The 24,429-nt window shown below is 32.5% G+C and overlaps 3 protein-coding genes across 6 annotated transcripts; 1 reads left to right on the forward strand and 2 right to left on the reverse strand.

The window, feature by feature from the left end:
- Positions 1-765: 765 nt before the first annotated feature.
- LOC108320482 (ylmG homolog protein 1-1, chloroplastic) lies at positions 766-1,754 on the reverse strand. Its single transcript, XM_017551904.2, has 2 exons — positions 1,022-1,754; positions 766-953 (listed from the first exon to the last, which is right to left on the reverse strand). The coding sequence occupies exon 1, from the start codon at positions 1,666-1,668 to the stop codon at positions 1,054-1,056; it is 615 nt and encodes a 204-aa protein (XP_017407393.1). The 5' UTR covers positions 1,669-1,754; the 3' UTR covers positions 766-953; positions 1,022-1,053.
- Positions 1,755-2,766: 1,012 nt separating this feature from the next.
- Positions 2,767-9,514, reverse strand: LOC108320662 (ubiquitin receptor RAD23b). 2 transcript variants are annotated; one of them, XM_017552161.2, is made up of 12 exons: positions 9,315-9,513; positions 8,477-8,638; positions 7,945-7,983; positions 7,786-7,859; positions 7,662-7,706; positions 6,938-7,115; positions 6,701-6,835; positions 6,537-6,599; positions 4,029-4,076; positions 3,843-3,952; positions 3,260-3,338; positions 2,767-3,159 (listed from the first exon to the last, which is right to left on the reverse strand). In XM_017552161.2, exons 1-12 carry the CDS (start codon positions 9,378-9,380, stop codon positions 3,043-3,045), a joined length of 1,116 nt encoding a protein of 371 aa, XP_017407650.1. In that variant the 5' UTR covers positions 9,381-9,513; the 3' UTR covers positions 2,767-3,042. The 2 variants fall into 2 exon arrangements, with proteins under 2 accessions (XP_017407650.1, XP_052724551.1); XM_052868591.1 differs by lacking the exon at positions 2,767-3,159 and having other exon boundaries at positions 3,290-3,375; positions 9,315-9,514.
- A 5,176-nt stretch (positions 9,515-14,690) lies between these two features.
- Positions 14,691-22,180, forward strand: LOC108320498 (serine/threonine-protein kinase BLUS1). 3 transcript variants are annotated; one of them, XM_017551928.2, is made up of 20 exons: positions 14,691-15,154; positions 15,261-15,640; positions 15,733-15,777; positions 15,914-15,995; positions 16,084-16,152; positions 16,257-16,424; positions 16,510-16,575; positions 16,724-16,792; positions 16,888-17,016; positions 17,116-17,213; positions 17,441-17,671; positions 19,661-19,773; positions 19,929-20,023; positions 20,096-20,137; positions 20,518-20,661; positions 20,754-20,802; positions 20,901-20,950; positions 21,259-21,320; positions 21,401-21,452; positions 21,967-22,180. In XM_017551928.2, the coding sequence occupies exons 1-20, from the start codon at positions 14,969-14,971 to the stop codon at positions 21,988-21,990; spliced, it is 2,154 nt and encodes a 717-aa protein (XP_017407417.1). In that variant the 5' UTR covers positions 14,691-14,968; the 3' UTR covers positions 21,991-22,180. The 3 variants fall into 3 exon arrangements, with proteins under 3 accessions (XP_017407417.1, XP_017407418.1, XP_017407419.1); XM_017551929.2 differs by having other exon boundaries at positions 14,692-15,154; positions 21,955-22,180; XM_017551930.2 differs by having other exon boundaries at positions 14,693-15,154; positions 17,158-17,213.
- The last annotated feature ends 2,249 nt before the right edge of the window (positions 22,181-24,429 follow it).

Genomic DNA, 24,429 nt, shown 5'->3' on the forward strand with positions numbered 1-24,429 from the left:
TGGACCGAAATGTAAGATAATATGAAAAGGCACCTTATCTTGTTTGATATACAGAAAGAGGAATGAAGTTACCATAATCTTGAAGAGCATACTACACGAGGTGAGAGAAACTTTAGCAAGAATCAAAGTACACACAAAATACATACAGAACAAGATGTGTCAAACTTTTTAAAATAACACAATTAATTCGTAATTGCATCTGCCTTACAAATGCATGTATCTGCTTATTCCCACGTCCAAAACAGCAAACACTGAAGCTACTCTGTATAGCTTCTGCTTGATCCAAACACAGTTAATAAAATTAAATTTTACGAATCCAAACACAGTTAATAAAATTAAATTTTACGAATCCAAACATTTTGTAGGAAATTCAGATAAAATAGATAAGTTGTAATGATTTTTTAAAACTTTAATAAGATTAATGTAGTGATACTTTTCTGAAAAACTAATATGTTGGGTAACCGATCACCAAAATCAGGAAACTAAGCGCCTCGTTGCATTTGCAAACTAAAGAACCAAATTTCAGAACTATAGGAGAAAAGAAAATCAGAAGTTATTCTATTTTGTACTTTCAATCTGTACCCAAAGGAAAGAAATTGACAGTGTACCTGAAAGCTTTGACAAATAAAGCTATGAAATGATGAAGACGAAGTAGTTCGTGAAAGCATATCAGATAGTTGTTATCTGGTTAGTTAGAGAGTGTTATCGGATTAGTTGGGGCGTGCATAAATAAATAGGAATGATTGATGCAGGGTGAACAGGAAATTTTCCGCGAAGGCAATATTGAAATAATTTCAATAAAGGTAGAAGTCGGTAACTCAAAACAGAGTACATTTGAAAATGAAAAGCAACAACCTTAACCACATAGACGAAACAAAGTATAAACTGTAAGTAACCTAATAGCAATGGTTTGGTTCATATGAAGAAGATGCGCAGCGGAAACGAAGCATGTCCTGTAAGACGAGACAGTGAGATTTGTATAGAAAGTAAAATACAGAAAATGAGGTGAGAGTGAGAATACCTGTGGTGAAGAGAAGGGACTGATTGTGAAGATCAGATGGCAGTTTGGAGAATAGAGCCGAGGGTGCCCAAAACGGCGAAAGCGAGAAGAGGACTAACGTCGAGGGTGTCAAAAACGGGGGGAATAATGTTACGGAAGAGGTTGAGGTAGGGATCGCAGAGGTCTCGGATTGCGGACAGAGGCTGCCGTTCCCACGGGATGTTCGGGAACCAACTCAGTAAAACCCTAACCATCAAAACCCCGCTGTATATGTCCAGCCACTTCCCAAGCCCAGCCGCAACCACCGTGAGCGGCGTGTTCAGCGCCCCGCTCGGCTGGTTCCGCACAGCGGCGAAGAACAGCGGTCCCATCGTGGAAACGGTGTTGGCACTTATAGCCGACCAATTCCCAAGCGGAACTGACTTGGCCAACAACACGGCCAATCCCATGAGCGTGGTGAGCGTGCGAGTGCATCCCCGGAGACAATCGGTGAGGGTTTCTCTGGGGGCGATAACAGGTGGCGGTGGTTGATTGCAATGGCACTTGACGCAGAGCGGTTGAGGTTGAGATCGGAGGTTGAAGGCAGTAGAAGAAGGTGTTGGGCTGCGCGAGAAGAAAGGGTGGAAACGAAAGGCGTGCGAATGCACAGCCACTGACGCCATGGTCATCTCCAGATAGAGCTCAGAGACACAGAAGTTAGGGATTTGGTTAACGAATTTATTCCCAATATACAATTTTTTTATATAAACTAATATTTCCAAAATAACTCATTTCTCTTCATTCATATTATTCAAAATTTATATTTATATTTTATTTTTATCCTTCCTTTAGTTACTCGTAGACTTAAATAGGTTTATAAAAGAAAAATCTCATTCTTATAAAAAAAATTTAGTTTCTAATATTTATCTTCAAATTATTGGAGAAACAACATTTTATATTTCAAATGACACGTGTCAATATTATGTGACAACTTAGTAAAACAATAATTTAAGTAACGCATAAATAGTTCAGTTAATTAGTTTCTTGTAATACTGGAATTGAAAGTGATCATTTCAATTTTAAAAAACCAAAAGGAAAATAATTAAGAAAGTAGAAAATGTAAAAATGTGTATTAATGATTGAGAAAGAAAACATGAAACCTGGAAACACCTTAATTAGTATTGGATTCTGCTTCTCTAATTGATAATTCCTCAGTGCAATCTCAATTTTAAATCCATTGAAACAAGTCATATGGAATAATCTTAAAAACTGTAACTTTTGTCCCACATTTGTTTTGCCAAATACACCAAATACGAATAATACGTATATAAATAATAGCAATTAATTTTATAATTAATCATTATTATGTTTTATCCAAAATTATGTATTTTTCAGCTCCAAAATGTACTTCTTACATTAAAAGAGGTGAAACCCATAACTTTTTATAAAATATTCTGAGATATTACGTTAATTTGTTTTACATTTTGAAATACTATGATTGAAATTTTGCTAATAATTTAAGATAAACCAAATGATAAACGATAAAAAATAGCGAGACAACTCGTCAATGTAGGTTTGTTAGAAGAAAAAACTTCATAAGAATCTTTATTAGACTCCATTCCATATCCAAATAGAATCACAAACGTGATTGATTACTTGGTCTCTTAGATAAATCATCTGAAGTTTGAAATTTGCAAGAAACCTGATTTACATTTTTTTAAGAATAACATGTAAGTTAAAGAGAAATGGTTAGTTCTACGTTAGTGACGTAAAAATGAAAGTGAAGGTGCATAAACTCTACCCCATATATTATCCAAGTCAAATTTAAGTTAATATTTTATAAAAAAAGAAAAGAAAAAAAGGGAAAAGAAAGCTATGAATCAATGTGAGTAATGTAGATTAGCGACTTTTTTTGGCACATAAAAAAGAAAGAATTAAAGCCGCAGCAGAGTTACCCCGAATGGCATCGAGGGAATCCATTATAGAGAGGTTGAGTTCCTACGTCCAAGCTTAGCGAGGCAATCAGCAGTTATTTTCCTTCACAGAGAATGTAGAATTGTGATTTAATCTTCAAAGTCTCCAGCATTCTCCAATAAGTAGTTTGCTGCCAATTGCTCGTCACGGTCACATGCCAAAAATGCCTCTATCACCGAAGCTCTATCAAATCCCATTGCCTCAAGCTACCAATGGTAAGTAAATAATATCGATCAGCACAGAATAAGAACTTATCAGATAACAATGGAAATGACATGTATTAGACTACAAAAAGGAGAGGCATACCCTTCCAATTGCCTCCTGCTCAGCTGGAGTCACATTGATGGCATGAGGCATGTCTTGCTCAGGTTGGTCAAATATATCTCTGACAAAGAAAGATGGATTCGTTTCTACTTCAAAATCTACGTCAATATAAATTATGCAAGTAAACTCCTAATTCAAGTAGAAACGTTCCTCTCATATTGCATGTACGGGGAAAATTGACAACCAATAATTTGAACAGCACATGATGAATTCTAGTAAACCATAAATTTTATTGCCGAACTATTATTCTCTCTCCTAAATGGTTCCTAAAGTAAAACAAACTATGCAAGAGGTCCTAAAAGTAATTGAAATCAAATTAAGCAGTCCTCCAACTATTAAAAAAATCCTTCAATTTGATCCCTAAACTAATTAAATACATTAATGGGGGGCTAAAGTAACATATATTCAATACTTCAGAGATTACTCAAACAAATTAATTACTTTACCGACCAACTAGGAGAGAGTAGAGTAGTAGTTTGGGAATTGATGGAATTGAACCATTGTGTAATTGTTGTGAAATCTAAAACAGACTTAATATGCCACGTATAGCAAGAAATAAACTCACCCTTCAGAACCATCAACAGGTTCATTTATCAACTGGAGAAACTCCCCATGATGCTCTTGAATCATTCTTAAAAGACCAGGATTCTGCTTACCCAGTTCTTGAAGCACAGGCTGCAATGGAAAGTGATAAACATTACACATCAATAACTGTCAAGCAGTCAGGAAATTAATTGACAAAACGAAATACCTGGAGAATTTGTGGATTGGATTGCACCATTGAACGCAAAGCTTGAAACTGTAAGAGCAGACAGACAAATGGTCACTTAAAAACTAAAAAAATTAAGATTGAAGCTAGATACAACAATTACAAGAAGACTTATCCCAATAGCTAACGTTGGCTACAGGTAAAAGCTTGAAACCAGACTAGTCAATATCATGCATTTGAAGTGAGTCACAGGGTAACCCTAATCCTGGAGAAGTCATTGCAGCATGACTCAAGTCACAGCCATCATGTCACAAATCACACCCTCGCTCCAAGTGTGATGATGGCCATAGGACTTTTTCCCCCTACCCCCCTAGTGTCATTTTATGTTTCTTTTAGTGGGGGGTAAAGTTGGAAAACCCCTACTCCTTTATATTATGAACCTCTTCTTTTTGGTTCCACGCTTTCTTCTTTGATGCCCTAGCCAAAGCTTCCACACTTCCCATTGCACTCTGTCTGTGTTCCCATGGCTGTTGTAGCTCCAATCAGCACTGCCCACCACAGCCCAGTGCTGACAGAAATCTCTTCTGCCCAACCTCAGTCATCCCTGTTGCAGCTCCAATCAGCACTGCCCACCACCGCCAATGCTTATCTCTTCTAATCAACCTCAAACATCCACAACATGGTTTGTGATTTCCTAGACACCCATTTTTTCCGGGTGAGATTTCCAGCCAATAGCATTTATGACCCATCTTTTTCATATAGACCTATTAAGGATCTAAAATAGCAGTCATCGCGCTATCTGCCATAGCATTAGGTTGGGGGGCGAGAGCGATCACTCTGCACCCCTATTTGGTATTGACTACTATGCTTCAAACACAAAAAGAACAACAACCATTTTTCAGTCTACTGACTAGACACAGCTGTCAATTAAAGTGTATATGGAATCACAATGCGTTAGAGATACAAAGGTAGGACATGCTCCACAAAATCAACTTTACTTATGGAACATATGTAACATAAAGGATTGGAAGGAAGCTTCGGATTCACGTTCCTTTTATGCAGAGGAACAAAGTACATCATAAGTCAGTTAAAGAAGACCCACCTAGCCTTGGATGATAAAATTAGAGACCATCCATATCATGTCACAAGTTTAGGTATCTGTGACAAACTGAGTGGAAGTGGATGAATGTTTTAAGGTTATCTATGATAGAAAGGTTACATACTAGTTATGTTTTAAGGTGGCAATGAGAATGAGATGATAGAGGACATGAAGATCACAAGTGTTGTTGAGCATGAAACATTACATTGAACATGCGGTGAGGTCACACAAGAAAATAAAATATTAGCAATGTTTGAGTTAGGGAAGTAACTCCTCTTCAAGAAAAGATAGTTTGGACATGTGATTGAAGAGAGAAGCCTAACTTTGAACAGCAAATAAAATAGAGGATAACCCTATACTTAATTATGGAAGACAACCAAGAGAAGTGAGAAACCATTAGAAAAAATGGTCTCTCCGAAATATTGGCTTTTGACAAATACAATGATGCTATTCATTAATGTAGCCGATCCTACTACAGGAGAAACAGGTTTTGGTTACAAGACAAAAAGGGAAAAAGGGTTAATGTCAAACATAATACATGACGTTAAATTATTGATGGTTTATTCAATGCTATTCCTTATTCAGTCCTTTCCTAACATATTATATAAGAGAAATAAGATAACTTCCAAATTCACGTTTCATGCTCTTTCTTTGAATTGTTAATGTTATTTATAGCATAACACAATGTATATGATTTAAATAATCAAGGCACAAACATTGCCTATGTGTCTAGTTTCATAATACAAAAATTAAACATACTAAATCTAAAACTGTCTCTAGAGTTTTACTGAATTTTCAAATATGTTCCAATAGTTTAAATGTTTTCAAGGTCCCCTGTACAAAACAAACTTAAAAAGGCCTCTATAGTCTAAATAAGTTTCCAATTAGGAGTTAAGCCTATTAAATGTCAATTTTGCAAGTACTTGGTATTTCTAATGCCGACATGAATGGCAAGCAGAACACTGTTGAATTTAGACGGGGAAATTTAGAAAGAAAGAACAGAATCTTTCAAAAAGAATTTACATAAAATGGAAAGATTTTTGTTGAGGTATGATTATAGTACATAGGCTTTGCTCATCAATATACTTACTTTTTGTAAACCTAGTAGTGGGGACTAATTCTGAGTATTATAACATGTTATGCTATTATTTAGACACTAACCCAATGAACATTAAATGTATCTGCATGTGATACATGAACCACGTATACTTTTGACAGACTGCAAGCATACGTTTACAGTTGAAATCAGTAAGTCCATTAGGGACTTTATCAAAAATTTCAACATATATGAGAACTCTAACATTTTGCACTAAAAGTACCTATCTAATGGAATTTATTGTATTATAGGAACCTATAGACTAATTTAACCAAAATCCTTCTTACAACTTGGATAGTCAAGAATAAGTCTTCTGACTTAAAGAGAATAACAATTGATGGAGCAGCAAGCTCACCTGGGGATTATTTCTAAGGAAGTCCAGAGATCCAAGTCCGGCCCCAGTACTTGAAATTGTCTCCTGAGAGAATATCAGCTTGATGTAAAGCACAAAAATAACAGAAATAGATGCAAATATCAAGATGAAATTATTTTTGATCCATTTAGTACCATAAGCTTTACCTGAGGAAACATATTTAAGGGAGATGAATTAGGTCCTACAGGAACTGCTCCAGAAGGAATCCCAGCTGTTTCAGTTGTTTGACTACCTGGGTAGTTAGGAACTGGCACAGCAACTTCTGCTGGTTCAGGGATTCCCTTTTGAAATACAGGCACACAAAAGAACAAAGATTTCTCAATCCAGACATGTACGACAGAAAATTTAAGCTGACAAAAACTATAAGCAGTTAAGAGACATACAGAATACAAGTAATCAATCGCCCGCTCTGGGTTATTATAAGCTGCCCGAAGAGCACGACTAACAGTGTCTCTGTCCCAATTGCCACCGCCCATGTCCATGATTTGTTGAATAGTCTGCTCAAGATTATTACCAGCAACTAAATTCGATGCAGCCTGACCATAAGTGTCTGCAGAAACACTGAAAAAATGACGAAGAGACAATATTTAGAAGGCTTTTTGATGATAGGAAAGGGAACAATGTAAATAAAAAAAACAACTCATCCCAACAATGTTTACAGGCCAAAAGAAAAAGAAATATAACACCATGGTTATGATAAAAGCAGCGACAAAACATCTTACATTACATAATAACTAGGATCAGCAAATATCAAATTTTACTTAAATGATTACTACAATAACCAAATGAACCCCCTAAAGATTCACTAAAATTATTTGAATAAAAAAATAGACTGCTTCAAGTATCATAATGTCCGGATCAAACTAATACCTTTGATTAAACAGTTGCAGCAATCGCAAAGCCCATGAGAAAAAGAAAAACCATAACACTAAATATTAAAATTCAAAGTATGACAAATTGTTCCTATTGAACTAAAGATCCAAACCATAATTCATTGTTATTCACTCATTAACTATTTTATGGGAGTACATTATGGCATCCGGAATTAAAAATTCAGTAGAATTTATTAACAGTATCTTAAGAAAAATGTAGAGACAAAAACCATACTTGGTAATTGGGGCATCCGTGCTAGATGTGCTGTTGTTCGCAGCCCTGCAAAACCGGACAAAATAAATAAAAAAAAAATGTGGCTGGCTAGTATAGAAATCAACCTCCTCAAAGATAGACTCACTGAGTCTGCACTGGAGGATCAGGAGCTGGGTTGGAATTGGATGTTGATACAGTTGTAGCAGGACTGCTGGCAGGCTGACATAATTTCACCATATTTAATACAGAGAAAGAAAACTAGAAAAGAAAGAAAACTTCCACAATTGAGCGATTAATTACATACCTGAACAGATGGAGCTGCAGAAGAGCCTGATGCTTTACTCTGAAAATAGAGAAGTAAAATGGCAAATTGTGGTAAAAAAAGGTAAACTGTGCTTCTTACCATATAAATGCTAAAGCTTATTGAAAGAAAAATGTCTTAATTGACTTTATCGAATTGAAACAGCGTAAAAGATACTATATGACAAGATCTAATACCTCTCATAATGTCAAAACAAAAATATCAGAGAGTGAGAGAATCTAAGCAAAAGATTGCTATCAATTAAATTTGTTAAATCAATAAATCTCAGTATCTAAAAATTAAACAAATAAATTTCACTATCAACAATTAAAGTGCTACATCTTGTTTCTATTTTACATCGATAAATTGGAAACACTTAGTAGTTGATGATTGTGGATTTGAGGCCTTTGGATTAGATACAACAATGTATAATGACTAATACAGGGTAAAAATATGAGAGCTGAAATGACAGCCAGTAAGCAAGTACCTTGCCTATGCATTTGTTTGACAAAGCATTTTTAAGGAAGAAATATACCTTGCTAAGCATAACAACAAGAAAGCCATCTTCAGAGACTTTGTTCTCAACTAATGTAGTTTCATCTTTCAAAACCTTGCCATTGTGAATCAACAATTGCTGACCACACGGGTAATTATCTTTGCCCTGTACATCTTCAATATTCTTCTTGACAGCCATAACCTGATGTGAAGGAAGCAGGAAAACTTTATCTAAATAAATAACAACAATTTCAGCTGATAAACAACAGAATTGGAAAATACCACGACTAAAATTTACTGAATATCACATAAAGCCCAGTGACACATTCATATTATAACCATAAATTCACATGAAAACAAAATATAGAGCACAGAATCCGGATTATAATCAGTGTAATACATATTCAAGGGGGCAAAAAACATGAAACCAGTCAATACAGTACCAGCAGTCTTCAATGATACCCAAAATAACATCGGCATTTGGAGGCTAAGTATCACGCCAGGAACATACAAAATCCTTCAATACTAATGAAATAATAAAAGCAATACTAGCATCAACGAAACACTAAATGAATTTGTAAGATGTTGGTGGGAAATAAAATAAAAGTATGCGATACAAATACAAACAGAATCAATGGCGGGTGAGTTTGAACAATAACAAATAGGCAGTGACTGGAAAAACAACGGAGACAAAGTTGGCTTCCGAAATTTGAAAATGAACCACATCAATCGGCACAGTACAGATGTTTTACTCAGTGGAAATGAAATGATGGAGGATAACTATAGATACTTATACCGAAGAGGCAAGGAAAAGGGGAGAGGAGTGCGTGGAAAGGGGAAGAGGGGGAGAGAGCTGGATTGAGAAGGAGATTACTGACAGTGTCGGAGGGCTGAACCCTAATTTCGAAATGGCTGCCTTTCAAAGTCTTCACCGTGAGCTTCATGTCGCCGAATTATCGGAATGGCGCCGGAAACGGCAGCGATCCGATGAAGGTACAGTAGTAGAGGGAGAAACCCTAGACTAGAGAGAGAAACAATATAGTCTGTTGCAGTTGTATGTAGAGATGAACACGTCAACCACGCATGTAAAATATAATGTTGTTTTTTTTACTAAATTAACTATTATATATTGGTTATAATTTATTAAAACCTTTATTTTATAATCACTTATGTTTTTATCTTATTTAAATTTATAAGCAAATTCTACCGTAAATATTAACTTTATTTTATGTGTATAAATTTATAGTTTAATCTCTGATTTGTCTAATCATTTATTTATGATTACAAACTCTTTTTGTCTAATCTTTAAAATACCATGACACCTCCTTCTGTTTATATTTTTTTATTTAATTTACACAAAAACTTAATTTATTTGAAAACCTCATAATATTTCATAAAAAAATATTAGACACACGAACCTAGATTGTCAAAGAATGTGGTGAGAGAAAAGATATTGCAAATGAATTTAAAGCAAGGTGTGGAATTCAACTACCATTTTATTATATGTAGGACATCTTGTTAAATATAAATTTAATAGTTTTGCATTTACTACTTTGATATAATGGAGGCAAACAAACTCTTTATGTAAAATTGATGAGGCTAAATTGATTTCTATATGTAAAGCCTTCAAATTTAATTGTTATTTTCATTAAAAGATTGGGAAACTCCATGTAATGTTTGGTGTAATTAGTCATGTTTTGTAATTCTTGTAAAAGGATAATCATCTTTTCTACCGTTATTTAATCCAAATTTATTAACTTTATTTTATGCGTAATCTTCATAGTTATTGTAACCAATTTCAAATCAATAACATATTAAACCAGTTATTTGCAAACTTAATGACTAGATTGTAAAATGGTTGCCTCCAAATGAAGTGTTCCCATGTGGTTTCTTATAATTACGTAGGACAATTATGATTATTAACTCTTTTGTCCATTCTTTAAAATACCAAGACACATCCTTGTGCTTTTATTTCTTTTTTCTAATTCAATTTGCATAATAATTTGTTTTATTTGAAAATCTCATAATATTTCATAAAATATAATAAATAAACATGGTGGAGAGACTTGTAATATAAATTTAATGGTTTTGCATTTCCTGTTTAATAGTTTTGCATTTCCTATCACTCCAATCAAATCACTTCGGGCCTAGTTTTTTTAAAGGGAACTTCTTTTTGCACAATTAATTTTTCTTTCTGCATCGTTAAACTGTCAAATAAACCCTGGATATATATAAAATGTTAAATTAATTAGGTAAACAATAATTACTTTATCAAGTGTATTTACTAAAAAATGTGTTATATTGATTGATTTTCGTATTCGTAAGTCACTTTCACTTTTATATACAACTCTAATCTTCAACTTTGACTTTCTTCTTCTTGACTAGTGTATATCTTTCTTCATTTTTGTTCATTCTTATTTAAAAATTTCTTTATCTTTGTTTATCTCCTGTTATTATTATTTGCACAAGTGAGACATTATATAGTTATGTTATATGGTAGGTGATTATGGTCTAAAATAAAATATTATCCTTTGAGTTTTATAGAATCACAAATAGCTTCATGTTAGTTTTTTTTATTATTTTAAAAATGAAATGTGCAAGGAAGATTACATAGATAACATTACAAGTGATCATACTTTTTCCTTACACGATGAGTTAATTTAGTGGGTTTGAATATTGCTTTTGATATTGGTTTTATTCTCATCATTATAAGATCTGATAAAGCTAATGATTAATATGAAAGAAATACGTATGCATTGTTAGGATGTGAGAAGGGTGAAAAGTACGAGAAATATAAATATAATGTTCAATCTAGTGTATACGATACAAAAAATGTAATTGTCCTTTTAAATTGAGAGACAAACAAATTTCTATTGAAAACGAGCATTGAAGGTAGTGTATAAATATCATAACCATGATTTGTTATAGACTTTAGTTGGTCATCATTTTATAGACAATCATTGTTTGTTGATATGACCAAGAGTCAAGTGATGCCTGCAAAAATCATTATTATTCGGAAAGAAAATAATGATTGTAATATGACAACAATCAAACAAGTATACAATGTAAGGTAAGTTATAAATTGTCATTAAGAGGTTTGAGAACCAAATTGCAACAATTATTTTCTATCTCTCACCACAAGTATCTATGAGCTGCAGATATTTCAATAAGTGAAGTATCCAAGTTCTTTCTTGTCTTTTAGCATGACTCAACATGCATTCTTTGTTTTCGTTATCTTGTTTATTTCTTCCATTTTAACTTTGTGATGTAGAGATATAAAAGAATAATGGTGAGGAGGGGATGGGCTTTTTGTAACGAAAACCAAGATAGCCAACAAGGAGGGGAGGGCCACCTACTTATCGCTCATCTCGTGTAAGAATCCAATTTTTTTCTCCCTTTCCTTTTTTTTCCATGTTGTTTAAAGTCTTCCAATTTTTTCTATTTTCAATTTTGACACCTTCAGTACTATATTTATTTCCTCTTTTTGTTTGTTTTTGTTTTACATTAAAAAACATCGGGTAGGGTTGATACAAAATTAAAAGATTGAAAAGTGGGCCAAAAGAAACCACAGAAAAAAAAGAGCAGGCCAACCTGCCCAATTGTAGGAAAAGTTTAATTTTTCAATATGTTTTCTCCATATGCTCAAACCGACCTAAATTTTGTGGGTCAATAATGGGACGGGTCAAAACGAACCAAACTGACCCATTTAAAACTAGGTATTTGAGTCACATTATTTTGTGTTGCAATTATGTTTACATTTATGTAATGAGTTATAAACCTACTCTGATACCATATGGTATTCCTCAAAGCTTTTGACCTCAGTCATGGAGGATTTCTCGGGAAATTGCTAAGAAGAGAATAATGATCAGACAAAAAGTTAAGGTAAGTTGATCATCATTATTAATATGCAAAATTTGATACAAAAACTTCTTCTAAAATAGAGAAATCCTATATTGAATATGATAACAAAACATAACTAACAAAACAACAAAATTATTGATAAAACCTAAAATATTTTGCTTGTTTTGCTTTATGAATTTGTTGATCTTGTGTTATTATTATTATTGAACAATTGAGGTGTTTTTGGTTATGTCATGTTGCAAGTGAATAGAGTCTAAGATGGAACATTACCTTTAAGTTTTATAGAATCGCAAAAGTTCCATGTTAGATTTCTATTTTTTTTAAAATGAAATGTGCGAGAAAGATTACATTAATAACTAATCATATATTTTCCTCACATTATGAGTTAATTTAGTAGGTTTGAATATTGCTTTTGATTTTAGCTTTGTTGTTATCATTATAAGATTTGATAAAACTAATGGTATATGAGATAATACCCATGTATTGTTAAGATGTAAAAATGGTACAAAGTACGAGAAATACAAATATGATGTTCAACCCAGTACATCCAACACAAGAAAATGTGATTGTTCTTTTAAATTGAGAGACAAACAAAATTCTATTGTATATGGGTGGGTATTGAAGACAATGTGTGGATATAACAACCATGATTTGTTATAGACTTTAATTGGTCATCATTTTACTGGAAGGTTTAAAATACATTGAACAATCATTGCTTGATGATATTGGTATTACTCTGAAAGAAAATAATGAGTATAATGTGACAACAATCAAGCAAGTACATAATGATGCGCTTATAAAATGTCATTTAGAGGTTTGAGAACTGAGAATTACAATAACTCTCTTTCCTCTCTCACCCACAAGTATCTATGTGCTTTGAATATTCTTATTAGTGAAGTATCAAAGTTTTTTCTCATCTTTTGACATGATTTCACATGCATTTTTCATTCCGTTCTTTTGCTTATTTCTTCTGGTTTAACTTTGCAATGTAGAGGTATAAAAGAATAATGGCAAGGAGGAAAGAGACTTTTTGCAACGAAAACCATGACAACCAATAAGGTAAAAGACAAAAAACGATCTATTTCTTGCTCATATTTACATAAATCTATTTTCTTCTCCTTTTCCTTTTATGTTGTTTAAAGTCTTCCACTTTTTCTATTTTCAATTTTGAAACCTTCATTGTTCTATTTATTTCCTCTCTGTTTGTTTTTGTTTTGCTTTAAAAAACAATGAATGAGTAGGAGACTAACTTAACTTTATTTCGTTCCTTAGTCAGGAGAGTTAACATTTTATTTATAGACAAAACAATTATAAATTGCCCATGGTATGAAATACTAAAGAATATTTCAATTACAAAAAATCATAACAAAATACAAAAATATTAACAAAAATATAAATCCTTTATCTTTTACTAAAATATCTCTTAAATCATGGTAATTAAATCAAAACTTCTTTAGACCCAATTCCTAAACCTATAAACTTTAATTATATCGACCTTTAAGCATTCAATCCATATTAGAGTATCACATCAAGTACTAAACAACCAAAACGATGTACCTATATATCTTCGTTATCACATTTTTAAGAATCATGAGTTGAAGGAAAATGCTAATGAAAGTTGATTTATTTTATTTCTATTTTCAAAACATTTATTGGCGAACATCATTCCAATTAAAAATATTTTTTTTTGTGTGATAGTTAATTAATTAAATTTAAATTCAGTTTTGCAATCCGATTCATATTTATGTAAGTATACATATATATGCATGTAGTTTTTCTATTATCTTTCAAAGTCTATAAACTATAAATTATTTTAAAAATTAGTTTTATCTTGTCTTGAATAACAATTTTTTTTACGTTGAAAACCGAGATTTATTATAACTGTGTGGAGAGAAGGAAATAAAACGAAGTATTTTTTAGAATAATATAAAGTAATTTATAACAAAAAAATCATAAATCAGAATGCAATTATGATATATGATAGAAAAATGTTTTTTTTAACAATTTTTTTATAACACCTCGTATAACTCATAAAATAGTGTGTGATTAATCTGTTTCATCTATTTAGATTAATAAAATAGTGATACATAATTCATTCTAAAAAAATTGTTAAAATATCGCTAGTCATACATACTCAGTTATTTACCGATGGAACGTATTTTCGTTAATGTGAGTTAACGTAGCTTTATTATACCTGCTAAGTTTTTTTGTTTCTGTTAAAAAGAAATAAGCGAATAAAATAATTAGTTGTAAATAATGTTGATTGTTTAATTAGATGTAAATAATGTTTATTGTTTAATTAAATATAAACAATGTCTATTGTTTAAGAACATAAAATAAAAGAAAATAAAGAGGGAGGGAGAGTTGGTTGCAGAAGAAAAATGGCGGGAGATATGAGTTGGTTTGGATTGGAAAGGCGAATACTGGCTTTCCGATAAGGCCGCGAGAAAACTGAAAAAAAAAATATATAAAAAGAGAGAGAGAAAAGAAAGCCCATTAGTTTCAATTTCACGAGAAAGCTGCGGAAGGAGACAGACCCAATTACGCTTACCCTTACCACAATTCATTCATTCATTCGTTCTCTTCCATCTTCACGTGATTTTTCTCTCTGCCTTTCTCATCTGAATCTAACGATTTCTCTGGAATTTCATCGCCACAAAGATCGATCAGCATGAAGGAGAAGGGCAAAGAGAAGGAGACAGAGAAGAAGAAGTATCCGATCGGAGCTGAACATTACCTTCTCTACGAAGAGATTGGTCAGGGCGTCAGCGCTTCTGTTCACCGTGCGCTCTGCGTTCCCTTCAACGAGGTCGTCGCGATCAAAATCCTCGACTTCGAACGTGACAATTGCGATCTGGTAATTCTATCATTTATTCATCGCTTTCAGCAATTTATCTTTCAGTTCGATTAATTCGTTACAGATTACAAATAAAATTAAATAAAAACCAATGCAATGCACGCAGAACAACGTGTCTCGTGAGGCGCAGACAATGATCCTGGTGGACCACCCTAACGTGCTCAAATCACACTGCTCCTTCGTGAGCGAGCACAATCTGTGGGTGGTCATGCCGTATATGTCGGGCGGCTCGTGCCTCCACATACTCAAAGCCGCTCACCCCGACGGGTTTGAGGAGGTTGTGATTGCGACCGTTCTCAAAGAGGTGCTGAAGGGTTTGGAGTACCTTCACCATCACGGCCACATCCACCGCGACGTCAAGGCTGGCAACATTCTCATCGATTCACGCGGCGCCGTCAAGCTTGGCGACTTTGGTGTTTCCGCTTGCCTTTTTGATTCTGGTGACCGCCAACGCACCAGGAATACATTTGTTGGAACTCCTTGCTGGTATATTCATACATTACTATTGCCGCATTGCAATAACTCTTCTGCATTACATTCGTTCTTCGTCTCATCAACCTTTTGTGGCTTCGTTACAGGATGGCACCCGAGGTCATGGAGCAACTCCACGGCTACAACTTCAAGTTTGTTCTCATCTCTCTCATAGTTAATTATTTAATACTATTACTGATAATAATATTAAAATAATAATAATAATAATAATTCAATCTACTTCCTATCCTGTACATTCCATATCAAGTTAATATTATTCTTTTCCAGAGCTGACATCTGGTCATTTGGTATTACCGCCTTGGAGCTTGCTCATGGTCATGCTCCTTTCTCAAAGTATCCACCAATGAAGGTGGGTATACTGTTAACTAGCTAGTAATATAATTAGTAAAGACCAGAAACACATCATGCTTTTTATTTACCACCTGGTTTCATTACAGGTACTGCTCATGACTTTGCAAAACGCACCCCCTAGCCTTGACTACGAAAGGGATAAGAAGTTCTCTAAGGTTACTTTACCTAATTATCTCATCTCTCAATGATTTTAATTAAGTTTCAACGTTCACTCTTTTCTTCTTTCTTCTTAATTCGCTTCTTTCTTCTTTCTCTCCAGTCGTTTAAGCAGATGATTGCTAGCTGCTTGGTAAAAGATCCTTCAAAACGACCCTCTGCAAGCAAGTTGTTAAAGCATTCCTTCTTTAAGCAGGCTCGCTCCAATGATCATATTCGAAGGCTCTTGGAGGGGCTGCCTGCGTTAGGTGATCGAATGGAGGCCCTAAAGGTTCCTTATCATCACCATAACTCTCCTCCTTCCCTAGCCCATGTAATCATGTATAGTATTTTTATAAGCTGTTTTTCTTTCATAGAGAAAAGAAGAGGATATGCTCGCACAAAAGAAAATGCCTGATGGTAAGATGGAGGAATTATCACAGGTAACAACTATTGTGTCTAATTGCTTAGAGTAACTGCTGTCAGTTGAGTGCCAGAGTTATGCCATTTACTTTCAAAATATCTTATTCTATTGTCTAATTATATTCTTTGATAGCAAGCCAATGACATAACTGTGTTAATCCTGTGTAGAATGAATACAAACGAGGAATTAGTGGCTGGAACTTCAATCTCGAAGATATGAAGGCTCAGGCTTCCTTGGTACACACATATGGTCCAATCTTTTTGCACTTACAACCAGCACGAGGCCCCAGCAGTTATAGAGTTCCTAATTAAAGTTTTTTTTCCCCTTGTAGATCCATGATTTCGACGATGCTATTACCGATATGAATCATGCAGCAAGTTCAAGTTCTTTAGCTACACTTGATTCACAAGAGAAACCATTACCGAGTGCATTTCACAACCCTTCTCGATCTGTTGATATGGTATTTATAAATTAATTTTATACTCGTTTGGATTACATGCAGTATACGTATATGTATTTGTGTGTGTATTTATATTGTTTTTCTTCTGTTTCTTGTTAGCAATTTCTTAAATGGAGTAGTTCTAATGCCTTTGGTTCACAGGAAGAAAATGATGAGATGCGAAATCAATCAGCTTCTGTTTCTGCAATTGATGCCAAGTATGGTTCTAATATATTATGCATCTGATGTCAGATCTAGTAGATTACACCTTTTTGTGATTTTCAAATTGTGAGAACTTATGAGATTATGAGTTTACAACATCACAGGCCAACGCTTCTGTCTGGCTTGGGATCTTATATTCTGAAATAAATTATATCTGTATGTACAGTTCGGAAAAAGGATCAATTAAGTTAATCCAATTATTATCACGTGTTGCCATTTCCAGAACTAGGCTTGAAAAATCCAACGATGACTCTTGCATCACCAGTTCGAGCCATGAACCACAAATTAATTCATCCTGTATCGATAATCACGTGGACAATAATTTGGGTGAGAAATCTGACAACGAAAACGGTGGAAGATTGGTGGACGGGACGTCCACCCATCTTCATCATAGAAGAGGATGTTCATCGAGCATCTTACCCGAAGTTGTCTTTCCACCAATTCGACCAGAAAGGTGAATATTACAATTATTCATTAAGTCAGTTTAATTTTGTGAAATCTTTTTCTGGTTTAGTGCATTGAGTTTACTTTTTAAAATTGCACTTGCATTTGTTTAGTTGCTAAATGCTACCTACCAACATAATCTTTATTACTAACCAAAATTTATTGAAATTCTGAAATTTTGTCGGTTCCATTTCTTATTTAATGAGTTTTTCTCGTGCATTTGTAGTTCAGTAAATTTTAATCAATTGTAAAGAGTGTGTTGTGTACTCCTCTCGCTTTGTTTGTTCTATTAATTAATTTTTCGTGGCTGAGCTTGCCATTTGTGCTGTGTTGTGAATCCTGCCCTGACTGATGTGGATGTCCCTTTTCAACACCTCAATCTGTCCGATGGGCCTTGGTAGGTTTGATCATCCTAAATCCCAATATACGGGCTTTCTTCTGTATTCCATCCTCTGGGATCTCAGGTCATTAAACATTCTTATCTCAAGAGGATAGCCCACTGCATCTCTTTTACACATTTACACAGACCATTTTACTCCGTGTCATGTATAGAACTACTTTATTGATCCATATTGAATATTTGTGACAGACATGCGTAAATCAACATTCATCAAACAATATACTCACTCGTTGCTGTATACTGTTCAAGTTTTAGGTGCCTTAATTCAATTCGACGGAGTGAATATAAACCAAACAGTAATGTATAAGTACATTCCCCCCCTGGTTTTTTTCCCTCTACAAGAATGTAGAATGTATAAGTACAGTTTTTTCTATTTTTCATCACCGAAGGTGGTAGTTACGGTGTTTTTTTCCCCAACATCTTTCCTAAAGAACTTGATCAAATGTTTTTGAAATCTGATGTTAATAAGCTACTGTTTATTATTACAAAAAGGGAGTCAGTTATCGACTCATGACTGATACTCTGTATCCCGCAAGTTAAATTTCACATTCACAGCTAGAGTACAAATCCTAATTCGTCTTCAGTCAGTCTTTTATGAATTTTGAAAAAATGTCATAATGTTCTTATAAGTTGCTTCTTTTTTAAAGAGGACAAAGTAGGTTTACACCTTTTGTGTATATACCATACCGCTTTTCTCCTCTATAAAGTAGACATTAGACAATGGCATTAATGGGATTGTATTTGCATTCGAGAATCTTAGAACTCTGAAATTTGAAAGAGTGTCCTAAGCTTTTCAAGTTGCTTGTTTTCAAAAGAGGATAAAATAGGTTTACACCTTTTTGTTTATAAACCGTACCACTTTCCTCCTCCAAAGAGTAGACATTAGACAATAACATTTGGTTGACTTTTCCATTAATCAATAATAGGAATTGCAATGTAGAAGTTAAAAGGTGTTCCAAATAACTTAACTAAGAGCAAGGACTTGTAATCTTATCATTAGTAGAGGATTAAGTATAATACTTAACTATATTTTTAGTATTTTTCCATGAAATTCAATTTTGTGAATTAACTATTGTATATTATATCATTTTACTTTCATTGTTGTGTAAAATTTGGTAAAAAGGTAAAAAACGATAAGAATACAATCAAATATTTTATATTTGAATTGATTTTAATGCATATTTTAATGAATCACTAAATAATTGGTTTGATATAAAAATTTATATTTACATGCTTGATTTATATAATAAGTACCGAATTTTAATATATGTGGTGAAAAATTGTATAGTCATTTGAACTTACCTTAATATACCCAATCTCTCTCATTTTGGTTGAGGAGGAACCAATATAGGAGAGATCGGTTTACATTAGTATCACACATAACATTCTTTTAATACTATTTGGTAACTGCATATAATGTATGTTTTTTTATTATTCTGACTTTTAAATGTAACTATCAATATATTTGTTTGTTTGTACCAAATATAATTATCCTTTTGAGTATACTATTGTCTCTAATGATTCCTTATTTCCTTTTAATCCTTTGAGTATTATAGTTTATCTGCCATCATCATTAATACTTAGCAATATAAATGGCAGTGATAAACCGCAAAATCTGCTCCAGAACGGTTCAAGTTGCAATGCAACTTCAGTTCCACAGACAGGAGAGGACGTACTTACTGAACTTCCATCAAAAGTCTCAAAATCACCAGGTAACTGCTTATATTCATTCGTCCCATCAAATGCTTTGTTGTCTAGTGTCAACATCATGGATGTATCGCTGTTTTAAAATACACACAAGAGCTAATTCTTGAAGCCCGATGATGGATTACTAAGCATTTCGGTCTAATTAATCATTCTTTGACAGCTAATTCTGATGACCCTGATGAGAAATCGAAAGTGCCAGTTGTACAGCAGAGAGGACGTTTTAAGGTTACATCTGAAAATGTTGACCCAGAAAAGGTAAGAAATAATTCTACTACTGATTATTCTCCTTTTTTGAACACTGAAATACAATGTGAAGTTTTTTTTCAGGTGGGCCCTTCTCCTGTACTGCAAAAGAGTCATAGCATGCAGGTTTGTGGTTTTGAAGTTTGTATAACTGTCCCTTTTCTTCCCTTGGCTAGAAGAGAACCCCATATATATGTTTCGATCCAAAACTGCATTTAGTATGCCATTTGTAATTTCTAGTGATCCATAGGTTTGGAAGATGTTTTGACCGTATATTGCATGGGCATTAATGGTGTTAGATTTGCTCCCAGCAACTAACCTTGCCGGACACTGATGCTACCATTTCTTTTATAGAAAATGAAAGAGTCAAAATGTGTTTAGTTTATTTGGTTTGAAGAATGCGTCTATAAAATAATAGGATGGTGGTTTGAAATCATACACCTATAGTAGGCAGCTATAACTCCCAATTTACTGCACATCTCATTGGAATGGCACGGGTTATGCAGGTTTTTAGCCAGCATAATGTTGCTTCTGTACAACAACCAACTTTGCCATTATTACCAGCATATGAAGCCACATCATCAAATCTTTCGGGTCACGCCGTGTTTCCCATATTGCACTCTGTACTGCAGACAAATATTCTTCAACAGGTATGTTCTGCTTTATGGCCTTATGGGTTATGGCTGGTCTCCTTCAGCTAATCTTCACGAGTAACTGTTTCTTAAATGACTTTTTTTAACAGGAAAGCATTTTATGTTTAATGAGGCTTATTACTGCCGGTGACTCTACAGGTTCTACCAAGAACACTCCGTTTGAATATTTTCTTTAACTTTTTTTGCTGTTTTTTTAATACGCATACTTTTCAATTCTTTCTCGTCTACTTGCCCAGCTGATGGCTCATGTACCCTAGCTCAAATAGCAGGAACTGAAAAATCTTTGGTATGTATGTATGGGACTTATTTTTTAATCATGGATTTGAATATATTTAAGGATGTGCCATCTGAAAAAAAAATTATATTTGGCCTCCGTACAAGAATGTTGGATAATACATTAATACTAATGTCAATTGACTTTAGAGGTGCTGAAAATTTAGAATTACAATAGCAATAAATTTGAAAGTGGTAAGACTAATAATGAATACAGTTAAAGTTTACTAAATAATGTTTGTATAATTATTTAACTTGACTTTGTATTTGCCTTTTCTTTTGTATTGTTTTACGAGTAATGTTTGTTATGCATTACTGCAGCTTGAAGCTGCTCAGGAAAGGGAGAAGGAGTTACTTAGTGAGATAACTGATTTGCAATGGAGGTATTGTATTGTAAAATATAGTTGGAATATTACGTACTGAATTATCGATGTATCTTAATCCATTCATCTGCAACATGTAGGCTTATCTGTGCTCAGGAGGAGCTTCAAAAATTGAAAACAGAAAACGCCCAGGTTAGTATTATAAAGCATGGCTGTCATAAGTATCAGTTCAGTTGTGAAATTTTTCAGAAAACTCATCAAATTGGTAAAACCAGTCAAACAAAAGGATTAATAATAAATTACGATTGGTAAAAGTCAGCTTAAAATATTAGTTAATTTTTGCTATAGACTTGTTATTATTGATAAATATGTATGTCTTAATTTGAATATGATACATAATTTATTTAAACTTATATATATATATATATATATATATATATATATATATATATATATATATATATATATATATATATATATATATATATATATTATATTACGAGCTTATAAAGGTATGTTTTATTTTAGTTTTTAGCATCATAAAGTTGTTACATTTTATATATTTTGTATTTTTGCCTAGTAAAATAAATTAAGTTGAATTATTAAATTCTGAGAGGAGTTCAAATTTTAAAAATATTTGCATTAGCTTATTTGAATTGTGTTTTAATTTGTGAATGTAAATCTTAAATCATAGGTGTGATTGCAGTATGGTGGATGGAGGCGGGATTAAACTTTAAGCTAAGGAAAAAAAAAGATCCATACAAAAAAAAGTTGGTAGAGTAGATATGAAGTGGTATACTATTTGTAGGTTTTTTTTCAATCATTTAGATGATACAAATTTTATCAATAGTTTTTTCTTGTTTATAATTACTCTTGTAAATTCTTTTAGCATTATTTGCTGGATATAAATTTCATTTCCATTGTCGTATGATTTCCTAATATTATTTCTTCTTTTTTCGGCGTAATAACTAAAATATAAAATGTATTTCAAGAAAAAGGACAGATAAAACTTACTTTTTTATTATATAATTTCAAGGTTTGTGTTTGTATTTTTTGATTTATAATTAATGCATTTTATTATTCTGAATTTCCGTAATAAATTGAAATTAATGCATTTTATTTTTCTGAATTTTCCTAATTGAAATTTATAATTAAATGTTTTCCAAATCGCAAGGTATTTTCTCCGAACACTTTCAAAATCCACATTACATTATTTTTAGTATTTTTACTTTTATCTTTCCAAATTACTAAATACAATATTTTTAGAATATAGTTTAAATTTCAAGTAGTTAAACAAAAAAATAGCATAAATTAAGTCTTACAAAGGGTAAGATAAAATTTTCTAAAACAACAACAGCTACAAAGAAAAAGAACAAAACCCTATTTGTAAACAATAAATAACAACAGATAACCTAATCCTTTATTTTAAAACAAAAAAGTAACTCTAAACGAAAAGAAATAATTAACAGCAAAACCCTAATATTTTATATTTTAAACAACAAACTAATTCTAAACAAAAAATAATTAATAAAAAGATTATTATTAACAAGTTGGCGGACAGCAGCTGAAATATAATTTTTAATATTTTGTATGGTTCAAACCTATCATAAGAGGGAACCGTATTCAATTACTCAAGGGACGATCGTTTCACGCTTCCATTTTGCGTTATAGGGAATCGTATGTTTTCAAATGTTACACTAAAATGATATTTTCAAAATTATGATTAGATGGTATTTCATCATTACAAAAAATAAGAATAAAATTTAAAAATAAAGAAAGAGAAACATGTATTCGAATAGGTGGATATTGCGGACAATAATATTCATTTCCATCAAAACATCATACACGCACTTTTAATGGGAAAATAAATAATTTAGAATATAAGAGGGTAAAATAAATAATGTTACTATTTTAACATATAGAAACATTATATAGAAATGAAAAATCACTAGGAATCGTTCGAATAATAATATATTAATTTTACAGATCCTATTCTGTTTCATTTAATACTATTTTACAAGGGATAAAAAAAGTATATTTTCTTATCTATTCTTCAACCTTTTATCTCTTTCAGAAAATAAAACAAAAAATAAAACGTCATAGTGATATGAACCTAATCGAAATCTTGAGTTAAGTGTTTTTGTTTGAATGATGTGTTTTGTTCCCATCTTTCAAACCAAGAAGGTCTATTGTAATATCTTGTGTTGATGTTGGAATTATGACTTAAACCTAACTACTGATTTTAGATGGTTGAATAAACGTGGTATTTTAGAATAATTCATTTTTAAAATGTTGTCGTTTAATGATGAATAAATTTTAGTTTAATGATAAGTAGAAAAAGATGAATGAGCAATAAAAAATAAGATAAAGATTTTATAACATTATTTATTACTATTGATCATAAATATTTTTCATTATAATATTTTTATTTTTCAAAAAATCAATAATAACGAATTTAATTTCAAATTATATTTCAAAAAATTTATAAAATATTTTTTCCTTCTATTAAAATCACTAAAATTTAAACTCATTATTTTTAGTTAACTATTTTAAATTACTTTTCCATAGTTTTATTTTTTAATATTATTTTTATTTTTCCTACCCACATTTCAATATGTCTATTTAAAGAATTTTTTTAAAAAAATCAGAAAGTAAGTGACCGATAATAATAGTTTTTAGAGAGATATGAATGTATGAATTAGGATTGTAACAGAGAGGTTTGGATGGCCCTGTGGGCCTTTTTCTGCATTTTTCAATCTTCAAAAGGTTATTGCTTCCTGCATCCACAGAATTACTAAGTGCATCCCCAATTTAATAGAAAAAGATTAAAAAAAATTCAATCCTTGCATTACATCACTGTTCTCATTCTCCTTACTAACCATATTGCTTTAAGTGATTCCTTTTTCTTCATTTTCGCTTTTTCTTCTTTTCGAAAATGTTCAGAATTGTCCACACCAAACTCATCTTCTCCTTTTTCCATGGGTAAAGGTTTTCATATTCTTTTAATATCAGATGAATAATTTCAGCATTGTGTACATTCTCATCTCCATGCATATTTTATTCTAAAGATTTAGATATTCTTAATAAATAACTTATTTCTTTGTTTCTTATAGGGTTTAAACTAATAATTTATCTCCTTTTTTTTAAAAAAAATAGCCTTAATTTGTCA

Source organism: Vigna angularis, chromosome 9 (assembly GCF_016808095.1).
Source record: "Vigna angularis cultivar LongXiaoDou No.4 chromosome 9, ASM1680809v1, whole genome shotgun sequence".
Classification (NCBI taxonomy): Eukaryota; Viridiplantae; Streptophyta; class Magnoliopsida; order Fabales; family Fabaceae; genus Vigna; species Vigna angularis.

Coding starts and splice junctions, on each gene's coding strand:
- LOC108320498 (XM_017551928.2), top strand. CDS start 14,969: ATGAAGGAGAAGGGCAAAGAGAAGGAGACAGAGAAGAAGAAGTATCCG. Junction 15,996..16,083: donor CAAAGTATCCACCAATGAAG/GTGGGTATACTG, acceptor GTTTCATTACAG/GTACTGCTCATGACTTTGCA. Junction 17,017..17,115: donor CTTCTCGATCTGTTGATATG/GTATTTATAAAT, acceptor GTTTCTTGTTAG/CAATTTCTTAAATGGAGTAG.
- LOC108320662 (XM_017552161.2), bottom strand. CDS start 9,380: ATGAAGCTCACGGTGAAGACTTTGAAAGGCAGCCATTTCGAAATTAGG. Junction 7,116..7,661: donor ACGGATGCCCCAATTACCAA/GTATGGTTTTTG, acceptor TCATTTTTTCAG/TGTTTCTGCAGACACTTATG. Junction 4,077..6,536: donor TCCTTAGAAATAATCCCCAG/GTGAGCTTGCTG, acceptor CTGCTCTTACAG/TTTCAAGCTTTGCGTTCAAT.
- LOC108320482 (XM_017551904.2), bottom strand. CDS start 1,668: ATGACCATGGCGTCAGTGGCTGTGCATTCGCACGCCTTTCGTTTCCAC.